At 40.3% G+C, this 12,653-nt stretch overlaps 1 protein-coding gene across 1 annotated transcript in view; it reads right to left on the bottom strand.

Annotated features, from left to right (window-relative positions):
* csmd3b (CUB and Sushi multiple domains 3b) overlaps positions 1-12,653 on the bottom strand; it is an 815,905-nt gene that overhangs the window by 63,953 nt on the left and 739,299 nt on the right. The window contains exon 55 of the mRNA XM_061908578.1: positions 6,648-6,821. Coding sequence (XP_061764562.1) covers positions 6,648-6,821 — 174 coding nt within the window. The remainder of the gene's footprint in view (positions 1-6,647; positions 6,822-12,653) is intronic.

Here is a 12,653-nt window from a genome sequence, read left to right as displayed (position 1 = left end):
CATTCACACAAACATTCACACAAGGCGCTAACCAGAACCCATCAGGAGCAAGGGTAAAGTGTCTTGCTCAAGGACACAACGGACGTGACTAGGATGGGTAGACGGTGGGCATTGAACCAGAAACCCTCAGGTTGCTGGCACAGCCAATCTCTCAACTGCGCCACGCCGTCCAGTTCTGTTCAAAATCCAAACAAACTTGGTTGAATTTCCACGTGCAACATGGTGATGACTTAAGACTTTTATCATGAGCTCCAATTTCCGAAAGCATCACATAATAGCAGCTGGCCGGTGTAATTTAGACACATCTATATTCCACAAACGTTTGGGCTTTTCATTAACCATTACTCCATTTTCTGCTGCAATTACATGATTGATTCCCCTGCGACAAAAGAGGGACGAGCTTTGCCACATAATGCCCATAAAAAGATCACGTTGTGCTGATTCATAGACATTCATCTCCTTCATCAGGCGGCGGCGGGGCCCCCGGCAATTTACCGATGTCATTTTTGGGAAATATGGCCAGGGTGGTGTTGCTTTTTGGAGTGTCCGTCGTCTGGCGTGGTGATTATTCGTCCCGTTTGCTTGATTCAAAGTATGCCGCGCTGACGAGGCATTTTTGATGTTTGTGCGAGGGGACAGCTGGAGAGGAAGAGGAGAGCGAGCGAGGCTGACAAAGGCGAGAATGGGAAGGAAGGAAGGAAGACTCAGAGGTTTTTCTTTCCGGGCCTAACTGCGTGTGATACCATCAGCACACTATAGCCTCATCATTACGTGCGTGCCTCAAACCTCCATAATTACAGCCTCATTTGCCTGCAAAATGATTTCTTCCTGAAAATTTCTTGAATAAATAAAATCAGAAACGCATCAGTTAGAGACTGAATGCAGAGGTAGTAATTAACACTATAATAATGTTACTTTCGGGTCACTGCAAAGGACAATGAGGAAAAACAATTTCTGCTTCCTGTGTTCTCCTCTAAATTATATGAAATTATGAGAATAATTGCAAGAAAGAAGCTGAGATCACTTTTGTTCATTATTATAATTATTTTGTTCCGCACTTTAATTACGCACAGCGGTTACATTGCAAGCTAGTAGCATAAAGGATGTGACTCATAGTTGGGCTATGTTGAAAAATTGAATGCAGTATCTTAGATCAGTGGTTCTCAAATGGGGGTACGCGTACCCCTGGGGGTACTTGAAGGTATGCCAAGGGGTACGTGAGATTTAAAAAATGATTCTAAAAATAGCAACAATTCAAAAATCCTTTATAAATATATTTATTGAATAATACTTCAACAAAATATGAATGTAAGTTCATAAACTGTGAAAAGAAATGCAACAATGCAATATTCAGTGTTGACAGTTAGATTTGTTGTGGACATGTTCCATAAAGATTTCTTTTTTTTTGTGAAGAAATGTTTAGAATTAAGTTGATGAATCCAGATCAATCTCTATTACAATCCCCAAAGAGGGCATTTTTAGTTGATGATTACTTCTAAGTGTAGAAATCTTTATTTATAATTGAATCACTTGTTAATTTTTCAACAAGTTTTTAGTTACCTGCGATGAGGTGGCGACTTGTCCAGGGTGTATCCTGCCTTCCGCCCGATTGTAGCTGAGATAGGCGCCAGCGCCCCCCCACGACCCCGAAAGGGAATAAGCGGTAGGAAATGGATGGATGGATGGGTTTTTAGTTACTTTTATATCTTTTTTTCCAAATAGTTCAAGAAAGACCACAACAAATGAGCAATATTTTGCACTGTTATACACTTTAATAAATCAGATACTGAAGACATAGTGCTGTATTTTACTTCTTTATCTCTTTTTTTTAACCAAAAATGCTTTGTTCTGATTAGGGCATAGGTGTCAAACTCTGGCCCGCGGGCCAAATCTGGCCCGCCGTGTAAATTCATTTGGCCCTTGAGGCAATATCAAATTAACATTAGAGCTGGCCCGCCAGTGTTATACAGCGGTGCCGCTGTAACACCGCATTCACCGATTTCCTGGGAGACTCTCGAATTTCAGTGCCCCTCCCGAAAATCTCTCGGTGCAACCATTCTCCTGAATTCCACCTGGACAACAATATTGGGGGTGTGCCTTAAAGGCACTGCTTTCAGCGTCCCCCTACAACCTGTCGTCAAGTCTGTTTTTCCTCCTCACAAACAGCGTGCCGGCCCAGTCACGTAATATATGTGGCTTCTACACACATGTAAGTAAATGCAAGGCATACTTGATCAACAGCATACAGGTCACACTGAGGGTGGCCATGTAAACAACTTTAACACTGTTACAAATAAGCGCCACAATGTGAACCCACACCAAACAAGAATGACCAACACATTTCGGGAGAACATCCGCACCGTAACACAACATAAACACAACAGAACAAATACCCAGAACCCCTTGCAGCCCTAACTCTTCCGGACCGCTACAATATACACCACTTCCCCGCTACCAACAAACCCCGCCCCCCTAACCCCACCCACCTGAGCCCCGACATTAACTGAGCAGTAAAAAGGCCCGCATGGTTGATTTTTTCATTATTTCATTTTCAAATGTACTAGCCTCTGGAAAAAGTTAATGTTAATATTTACCTCAGAAGGCTGCAAATACAAAAGAGGCATTCAATTTTTATTTAAATTTGATTTGATATGCCATTGATATTTTTTAATTATTATTATTATTATTTGAAACTCAATTTTGCATGTCACTATAAAGTTATATAAGCCTTGCTTGTTCAATATTCAATGAAAAACTTGTTTGGGTCCCTATTAAAAGATTAATTTGTTCAACCTCGGCCCGCGGCTTTGTTGAGTTTTAAATTTTGGCCCACTCTGTATTTGAGTTTGACACCCCTGGATTAGGGGGTACTTGAATTAAAAACATGTTCACAGGGGGTACATCACTGAAAAAAGGTTGAGAACCACTGTCTTAGATCACAAGTGTCAAACTCAAGGCCCAGGATCCAGATCTGGTCTACCACATCATTTTACGTGGCCTGCAAAAGCCTCGAAATAATATGTGTTCCGGCAAATTTCTCATGCATTGAAATGCTAATGTTAAGAGATATGCCCTCACTTTCTACACTACATAATGACAAACATTGGTATAAAGCTGGACAAAGTTTGAGTTTAGGAATGTAACCATATGAAAATATCTCAACACAGTTTTCCTGACAAAAATGATCACCCCATCCATCCATTTTCTACCGCTTATGATCACATTTATAATTATTATCGGGGTATTGCTGACTGTGCTCAAATTACTCAAATCTTTTTAACAGGTTTCTTTCAAATAAGTAGACATACTGTTACAAAAATCACTATTTTGCATGATTTGTGTTAGTTATGCCTCACTGATAATGTTTTTGTTGAATTTGCTTTGATGACTAAGCTTGTATTGTGTTAAATATTGGTTTGTACGGCGTGGCGCAGTGGGAGAGTGGCCGTGCGCAACCCGAGGGTCACTGGTTCAAATCCCACCTAGAACCAACCTCGTCACGTCCGTTGTGTCCTGAGCAAGACACTTCACCCTTGCTCCTGATGGTTGCTGGTTGGCGCCTTGCATGGCAGCTCCCTCCATCAGTGTGTGAATGTGTGTGTAAATGTGGAAGTAGTGTCAAAGCGCTTTGAGTACCTTGAAGGTAGAAAAGCGCTATACAAGTACAACCCATTTATCATTTATTTGTACTGTAGCACTTTAAAATGTATTTAAATGAAAAGTTATTCGCAAATAAAATCTAATAATATTATTTCTGGCATGTATTGTGGCATCCTATTCTCTTCAGCCTTCCTAGAATGCATGTGGAGGCACCTACGTCTCGTATTGTTTGAGTATACGATCAATCTGTTTTAAGAGAGCTCAGGTTGTAGGTTCAATATGCACAATTTAATATATAAGGCTTTGTTCACACTCCAGGGCAATTTCGATTTTTTTGCCCATAAGCAACATGTATTGGATTTTTTTCATGTCAGTGAAGTGAAGTGAATTATATTTATACAGCGCTTTTCTCTAGTGACTCAAAGCGCTTTACATAGTGACACCCAATATCTAAGTTACATTTAAACCAGTGTGGGTGGCACTGGGAGGAGGTGTGTAAAGTGTCTTGCCCAAGGACACAACGGCAGTGACTAGGATGGCGGAAGCGGGAATCGAACCTGCAACCCTCAAGTTGCTGGCACGGCCACTCTACCAACCGAGCTAAATCGCCCAGTTTGAACAATGCAATTCCGAAATTTGTATATCCGGCTCAGGCCTCTTTTGTATGTGGAAATAATTCACATCTATATGTGATGCGTCCTTAATGTGAACGCTACTGTGCTCAGGTCATGTTCATCCATACAGAATGTCATCAAAAAGTGATAAGCGTCATAGTTATTTGCCAAAATGTACGGTTACAAAATAAATAGTTGACAACGGAGCAGAAAACAGGTGAACATAATGTTTTAGGAACTCACGTCAAAGTTCCACCACTCCTGCTGTCTCCGACTGCTCGTCCAAGCAGACATCGAAGCAAAATATCCCGTACAACTGCCCGAGCCAAAATACTTGACATCTTCCTTTTTAATCTTCTGAGCTCAATAATTTGGTTCAAAAAATGTTGCACAAAATCCCTACAATTGCCACAAATGCACCAGTACTGAATCATATTAGAGTTGAAGACATGTTTACTTCCGTCAACATTGGATTACGTGCGACGTCATAATGTCATGTCCACATGTGGGTCGGATTGCATTCACATTAGAAATCACATTTTTTGTCATGTCAACAGCCACTAGAAAGATGGGATTTTACATACAAACCTGAATTGGACACCTGACCCTGGCAGTGTGAACGTGGCCTTAGTTACTCAGACAGTAATGTGTGTATAAGTTCGGATGTTGTTTCTTTTAATTGGGAAATATGTTCATGTTTCTTTGTTTTTATGTTTGAAATTCAGCTAGTGATCTGGCAGCAGTTAGTCTGAGTTTATCAAAGTGCAGCTATCAATCATGGTTTTTCCGTCATTTCAATTTTAAACAGTCACATAGGAGTTTTCATTATTTTTGAAGGCAGGCTAATTAGATGGGATTGTTATCCTTTTTAACTCCCCTGATCACATCATTATTACCGTCAATCGTTACATCCCTATATGAGTAGTTTTTTTTTCTATTTTGCTGAGGAAACATCGGACCAGTAGGGACATAATGTTTTCAGCAGCGCTAATGTTGTCGTTCCTTTTGCATCAAACAACGTCAGGGGATTGCGCAAACATTTTTATTACTTTTACTAGCACACACAAGAGGTGGGCATTGAGCAGTTTGGAAAGGAATTCTCACAAGAACTCAAATATTTGCCCCATCAAAACATATTTGGGTAGAATTGTTGACAGGGAGTAATTTTCCTTCTTAAATGATTGAAAAAAAGTGGGCACTTTTCTTACGTAGGGCAAAACGGCAGGTGCTGGAGCTGCATTTGGAGTCTAACTTATACTAAACCAGTGTTTTTCAACCACTGTGAAGAACAGTGGTTGTGCCGTGAGATACAGTCTGGTGTGCCGTGGGAGAATATGTAATTTCACCAATTTCGGTTAGACATTTTTTTTACAAAACCAGTAATAATAATCTGCAAATGTGCCATTGTTGAGTGTCGGTGCTGTCTGGAGATCGGCAGAGTAACCGTGTGATACTCTACCATATCAGTAGGTGGCAGCAAGTAGCTAATTGCTTTGTAGATGTGCGGGAGGCAGCGTGCAGGTAAAAAGGTATCTAATGCCTAAACCAAAAATAAACAAAAAGCGAGTGCCGCTAAGAAAAGAAACTGAAGCTTAGAGAAGGCTATGCAAAACTAAACTAAAACTGAACTGGTTGCAAAGTAAACAAAAACAGAATGCTGGACGACAGCAAAGACTTACAGCGTGTGGAGCGGACAGCCTCCACAAAGTACATCCAAACATGGCATGATGATCAACAATGTCCCCGCAAAGAGGGATAGTGACAACTTAAATAGCCTTGAATGCTAAAACAAAGCAGGTGCGGGGAATAGCGCTCAAGGAAGACATGACACTTCTACAGGAAATTACCAACAAAACAGGAAAAGCCACCCAAATAGGAGAGCAAGACAATAACTAAAACACTACATACAGGAAGTCACCAAAAAACTCCAACTGAGACACGCCACGATGTGACAGTACTTTGAGACGAGAGCTTTAGTCATGCATGGTTGGTTATGGTTTGAATTCTTATCCAACACTTGCGAGAACAACTTTGTATTGTCAATATCAGCTGCTGAGTTTCATTTTTTAATGTTTTCTGCTAGAGGGTGCCTCCACATTTTTTCAATGAAAAAAATGTGCCTTGGGTCAAAACAGGTGGAAAAACACTGCAGTAAACTATAAATGCAACAAGATAAATGTAAGACCTTATATAAAAGTCTCAGGTCATGTAGGATGACGTGATGCATCGTTTAGTTCAGCAAAAAGACGTCACAGACATAAAATATGTACTGTGCTAATGAAGCCCTTCTGTACAATGCATGCATGTGTCTTAAGAGCTCAAAGGTTGTCATGGAGACCATCGCTCTGCTGTGGCGTACCTGCCGCTTGTCGAGCTTCACCATCTTATTGCTTTTATAATTATTGTTTTGTTGTTGCTGTTGTCGGTACTTACGTATGCAAATGGGGAGCTGCCCCGACCACTGGTTGTCTTGGAGACAGATCCGGACTGACGAGCCTATGAGACGGAAGCCAGGCAAACACTGGTAGACCACCGTGTCGCGGTAGCCGTAGTTTTCGCCGATCACTTGGCCGTTGACGATGCTGTCAGGGATGCCGCAGTGACCAGCTGCAAGGAAAACAACACATGAACTCAAAAAGCTGTCTTCTAGCTGATAGTCGGCCGTCTCCCTTCACAAACAATTAGGGTTTCTGTCAAAAAAGGGAATCATTGAATAGTTTATGACAGCAGCTTACGTGGTCAATTGCTGCGGTATTTACAGATGTCCTTTGTGTTGCTTCCAGATCTCAAACAAGGAGACACACTTGTTCTTTTGAAGACGGGCTAATTAGATGGGATTGTTGTCCTTTTTAACTCCCCTGATCACATCCAATTTACGCACATGCAGATAATGAACGACAATGAAACTTTTTTGCCCCCCAAACTAATTCTCTTTAGTCCAATTCGATTGATGGGTGATTTCTTAGGAGGGTTTTAAGTTGAGCTTATTTCTACCTACCGTTTGTTTGGTTGCAAGTTACGCAAAAACTACACCACTAACTTACATGTTTGTTTTATTGGCCCTAGGCAGATCGTGAAAATGTAATTAATTGGTTATATGCTTGTGATTTAGGGCTATATAAATAAACATTGATTGATTGATGGTTATTGAGTTGCTATTAGTAACACTGTCAATAAACTATACATTTTTATAATCAGATGAGTAACACTTTAAAATTTGGATTAATCATGATTAATTAATTACATTTAAAAAGACCCTAATACTTGGTGACATGTGCAATGTTATTGTTAGAATTGATAGAAGCTAATTAAGCAAAAATAAATATCATGATTATCTGCATGTATACTGTATGTGATTAATGTAATATTTGTTGTAGACAACTTGCATGACGTCATGTAAACCGGAAATGACGGGACCGAATCACACTTTTTATAAAAACTCTCAAAAACCTTCACAAATTAAAGCGGAAAAAGATAAACATATTTAACATCCAAACACAAATAATATGGCTCTTAAGAAGCCGGAACAATACTTAATGAATACTTAATGGAAGTATATTGTGTGACAGTCTATTTTACAAAAATTTTTAAATAAAACCTGGTTCGAATATCATATAGTGTGTAGAAGTACTTTTTGAGCACATTCAACAATACTGTGATTGTAATGACAACAGCCATCATTTTGGTCACAATAGCGGTGATATGAAATGTTCATATGGTTACATCCCTTGTGTTAATGACCAACAATAAAGATGACTAATTCAGTCAGAACTATTTAGTTATACTGTAGCTTTGCTGCTAATTAGCCTGATACAAACAAACCAAAAAAAATAAAAAACTGTTATAAGTTGTCGGCAAGGACAGACAAAGTGCTAATAAAAACAAATGATTAATGTAAACAAAGGACAGTCTTAATAGCAGCATTTACAACAAAACAAACACCCAAGCTATCCAACTTCCTCCACAAGAAGTGTGATGTTTACAAAGTGTTGCACAGGTATATTATTATATTACTCATTAACTCCTGGAATCCTGCGATGAGGTGGCGACTTGTCCAGGGTGTATGCAGCCTTCAGCGCGAATGCAGCTGAAGTAGGCTCCAGCACCCCACCGCGACCTCAAAAGTGACAAGAGGTAGAAATGGATGGATGGAACTCCTGGAATCTTAGCGACAGTATCTACTACTCATTTTATGTTATTGACTTATGATTAGTTCCAGGCATTTTAGCTATCCAATATATTTTTTTATTTGATGATATCAGCGCCATGGTACCTAATGTTTGTGTTTGTGATTGACGTTTGCTATTGCGACTTTCTTCTTTGCGCTGCAAATTGACAAAGCTGCACACCGGAGGTTTTTAACAAACAAAGAAAGTACATGAATCGATAAAGACAAATGATGGTTAATGGTAATATAAATTGATTTTTCACACAATTTTGTCTCTATTGTTACCTACTGTAGCGAGGTAAAAAGCTAACTATCTTACCGAGTAGATTTCACCTCCAGATGTCCGACACTGATTGATGTCGCCAATTTAATTTGGCGGCGACAGACATAAAAATTTGTATTTTCCCTAAGGAACTCACCTGAAGGAATTAATAAAATATTATCTAATCTAATCTAATCTAATCTGATCTAATCTAATTATTGTCTTGTAAAGCGCTTTGAGTCACTTGAGAAAAGCGCTATATAAATATAATTCACTTCACTTCACTTTTGTCGACATATTATTGCATCCCTTAGAAAAAGTGCTTTACAAATACATTTTGATTGATGAATTGTCTGATATTCCGTTGTATCTTCAAGCATGATATTTCTCTCAGGTGTCTCCCAGATTTCCCAGAAGACTCGAATGCTTCAACATCCGACCTGACATAACGTTTCCAACGAATGTCTCCCAGGTTTTCTCTGGAGACTCACATCATTTACCTTACAATTACTTCTCCAAATATTTTCTTTTTCACTTTTTTTTTTTTTTTTTTACACTCGCACATTTTCATTCTAGACTTCTGTGCATTTTTTCACTTTTCCCTGTCATTATCTCACATGAAAGTTTGGACTTTCTTTTTACTTTACTTAGTTTCTGTACTCTGGACTGGGCTGCATAATTCTGCCTCCGTGCTGCTTAGCGTTCCTTATGCTTCCTGTGCACTTCCCTGTTGCATTATTTTTGGCAATAAATACAGTTTTACCTGCACTTCGCCTGCTGTTTCTGCATCCGGGAGTCTAGACCAGTGGTTCTGAACCTGGGTTCAATCGAACCCTATAGGGTTCGGTGAGTCGGCCTCAGGGGTTCGGCGAAGCCAGTCAAGACACACCCGACCCATCCTTACTTGCCAACCTTTAGACCTCCGAATTCGGGGGTTGAGGTGGAGGAGGGGGGGCGTGGTTGAGGTGGGCGGGCTTTGGTGGTAGGGGGGTGTATATTGTAGATTCCGGAAGAGTTAGTGCTGCAAAGGTTTCTGGGTATTTGGTACGTTATGTTACGGTGCGGATGTTCTCCCCAAATGTGTTTGTCATTCTTGTTTGGTGTGGGTTCAGAGTGTGGTGCATATTTGTAACAGTGTTAAAGTTGTTTGTATGGCCACCCTCAGTGTGACTTGTATGGCTGTTGACCAAGTATGCCTTGCATTCACTTATGTGTGTGTAAAAGCCACATAAATGATTTGAATGCGCCGACACGCCGTTTGTATGGAGGAAAATCGGACGTGACGACAGGTTGTAGAGGACGCTAAAGGAGAATGGTTGTCTGGGGAGATTTTCGGGAGGGGCACTGGAATTTGGGATTCTCCCGGAAAAATCGGGAGGGTTGGCAAGTATGGACTCATCATGTAAATAAAAAGTTCTCCATATCGGCGTATCATGGATACGGCAACAGCAGAAGTCACACTGATTTGCAGGTGTGTAATTTGTTGTGAGTTCATGCACAGTTCATTTTGTACACCAGAAAAAAAAACATATAACTTTGTCTTGAATTTGAAAAAAAATTAAATAATTTTTACAAAAGAAGGGTTCGGTGAATGCGTGTATGAAACTGGTGGGGTTCGGAACCTCCAACAAGGTTAAGAACCACTGGTCTAGACCAACAACACTCAGCTTTTTCTTTCTGATGTCATTTCTCATATTTTTCCAGTTTTTTTTTTTCAGCGTCCACTAGTTTTTCCATTTGTAATATTTTACAACTTTGGTGGATATTGCTTGCTTGTTTAATAACCTTACTTATTGAATACACTTTTATACAGGTAACACAAACATTTGTTTACAACTGTTAACAGAGATTGTGTTATTCATCTTTTTTTATTAAATGTAGTTATTTATAAAGCTGCTAATATATTTCCCCAGTAGGCTTATTCAGTGATTCTCAAACTGTGGTGGCATGAGGGTTCCATTTAGTGGTACACCAACGACTCACTTGATTAAAGTACAGTTTTTTGTGTTCCTATAGTCAAACTATATCCATCCATCCATTTCCTACCGCTTGTCCCCTTTGGGGTTGCAGGGTTTTGCTGGAACCCATCTCAGCCATTCATATATATAATATTCATTAAGGACGGCGTGGCGCAGTGGAAGAGTGGCCGTGCGCAACCCGAGGGTCACTGGTTCAAATCCCACCTAGAACCAACCTCGTCACGTCCGTTGTGTCCTGAGCAAGACACTTCACCCTTGCTCCTGATGTGTGCTTGTTGGCGCCTTGCATGGCAGCTCCCTCCATCAGTGTGTGAATGTGTGTGTGAATGGGTAAATGTGGAAGTAGTGTCAAAGCGCTTTGAGTACCTTGAAGGTAGAAAAGCGCTATACAAGTACAACCCATTTATCATTTATCATTTAAGGTGGGACTTGGATAGCCAATTATTTTCTGAGGTGGTACTTCTTGGTGAAAAAAGTTTGAAAATCACTGGGCTAATATACAGTGGGTATTCTGATACCCTTTAATTGTTTTATTGCAGAAATTTGCTAAAATCAAAAATTTGTATTTCTCATTAATATACGCTCAGCAACCCATTTCAACAGAAAAAAAAACAAAATGTAGAATTTTTTGCTAATGTATTAAAAAAAAAAAAAAAAAAAAAACTTTTGTACAAAGGTATTCAGGCCCTTTAAACGGTAAATGGGTTATACTTGTGTAGCGCTTTTCTACCTTCAAGGTACTCAAAGCGCTTTGACACTTTTTCCACATTCACCCATTCACACACACATTCACACAATGATGACGGGAGCTGCCATGCAAGGCCCTAACCACGACCCATCAGAAACAAGGTGAAGTGTCTTGCTCAAGGACACAACGGACGTGACGAGGTTGGTAGTAGGTGGGGATTGAACCAGGAACCCTCAGGTTGCTGGCATGGCTACTCTCCCATCTGCGTCACGCTGTAGATCAATACTTTGTTGATGCGCCTTTAGTAGCAATCACAGGCTAAATTATTTTACAATATTATGCCACAAGCTTGGCACACCCATTTTTGGCCAGTTTCACCCATTCCTCTTTGCCCATTCCTCTTTGCTGCACCAGGTTGGATGAGAAGTGTTGGTTTTCAAACAGGATGTCTCTGTACATTCATCGTTCCCTCTATCCTGACTAGTCTCCCAGTTCCTGCTGCGGAAAACCATCCCCACAGCATGATGCTGCCACCACCAAGTTTCACTGTACGTATGGTATTGGCCTGGTGATGAGCGGTACTTGGCTTCCTCCAAACATGATAACTGGCATTTATGTCAAATAGTTCAATCTTTGTCTCATCAGACCAAAATAATTTTGTTTCTTATGGTCTGAGGTTTTTTCAGGTGCATTTTGGCAAACTTTTTACGAAGGAATGGCTTACGTCTGGCCCCTATACCATACAGGCTTGATTGGTGGATTTCTGCAGAGATGGCAAAGGGAATATTTATCCATCCATCCATTTTCTACCGCTTATTCCCCTTTGGGGTTGCGGGGGGCGCTGGTGCCTATCTCAGCTACAATCAGGTGGAAGGCGGGGTACACCCTGGACAAGTCACCACCTCATCGCAAGGGAATATTTATGTACATATGATTTTTTTTTTTTTTATACATTTAATTTGCAAACATTTCTACATTTCTCCTTTTTTCTCTCAAAATGGGGTGCTGAGTGAACATTAATGAGAAAGAAAATGACCTTTTTTGATTTTAGCAAATGGCTAAAATGAAACAAAGAGTGAACAATTAAAGGGGTTCTGAATAAAGTTAAAAGTTAAAGTACCAATGATTGTCACACACACGATAGGTTGACCCATCCCCTTGTTCACCCCCAGATAGGTGAGGGAAGCAGGGGGCAGCATCGGTGGCCACGCCCGGGAATCATTTTTGGTGATTTAACCCCCAATTCCAACCCTTGATGCTGAGTGCAAAGCAGGGAGGTAATGGGTCCCATTTTTATAGTCTTTGGTATGACTCAGCCGGGGTTTGAACTCACAACCTATTG

This window comes from Nerophis ophidion, linkage group LG08 (assembly GCF_033978795.1).
Source record: "Nerophis ophidion isolate RoL-2023_Sa linkage group LG08, RoL_Noph_v1.0, whole genome shotgun sequence".
Classification (NCBI taxonomy): Eukaryota; Metazoa; Chordata; class Actinopteri; order Syngnathiformes; family Syngnathidae; genus Nerophis; species Nerophis ophidion.
Note: the sequence above shows the minus strand (reverse complement) of the source record. Positions and strands in the feature narration are given on the sequence as shown.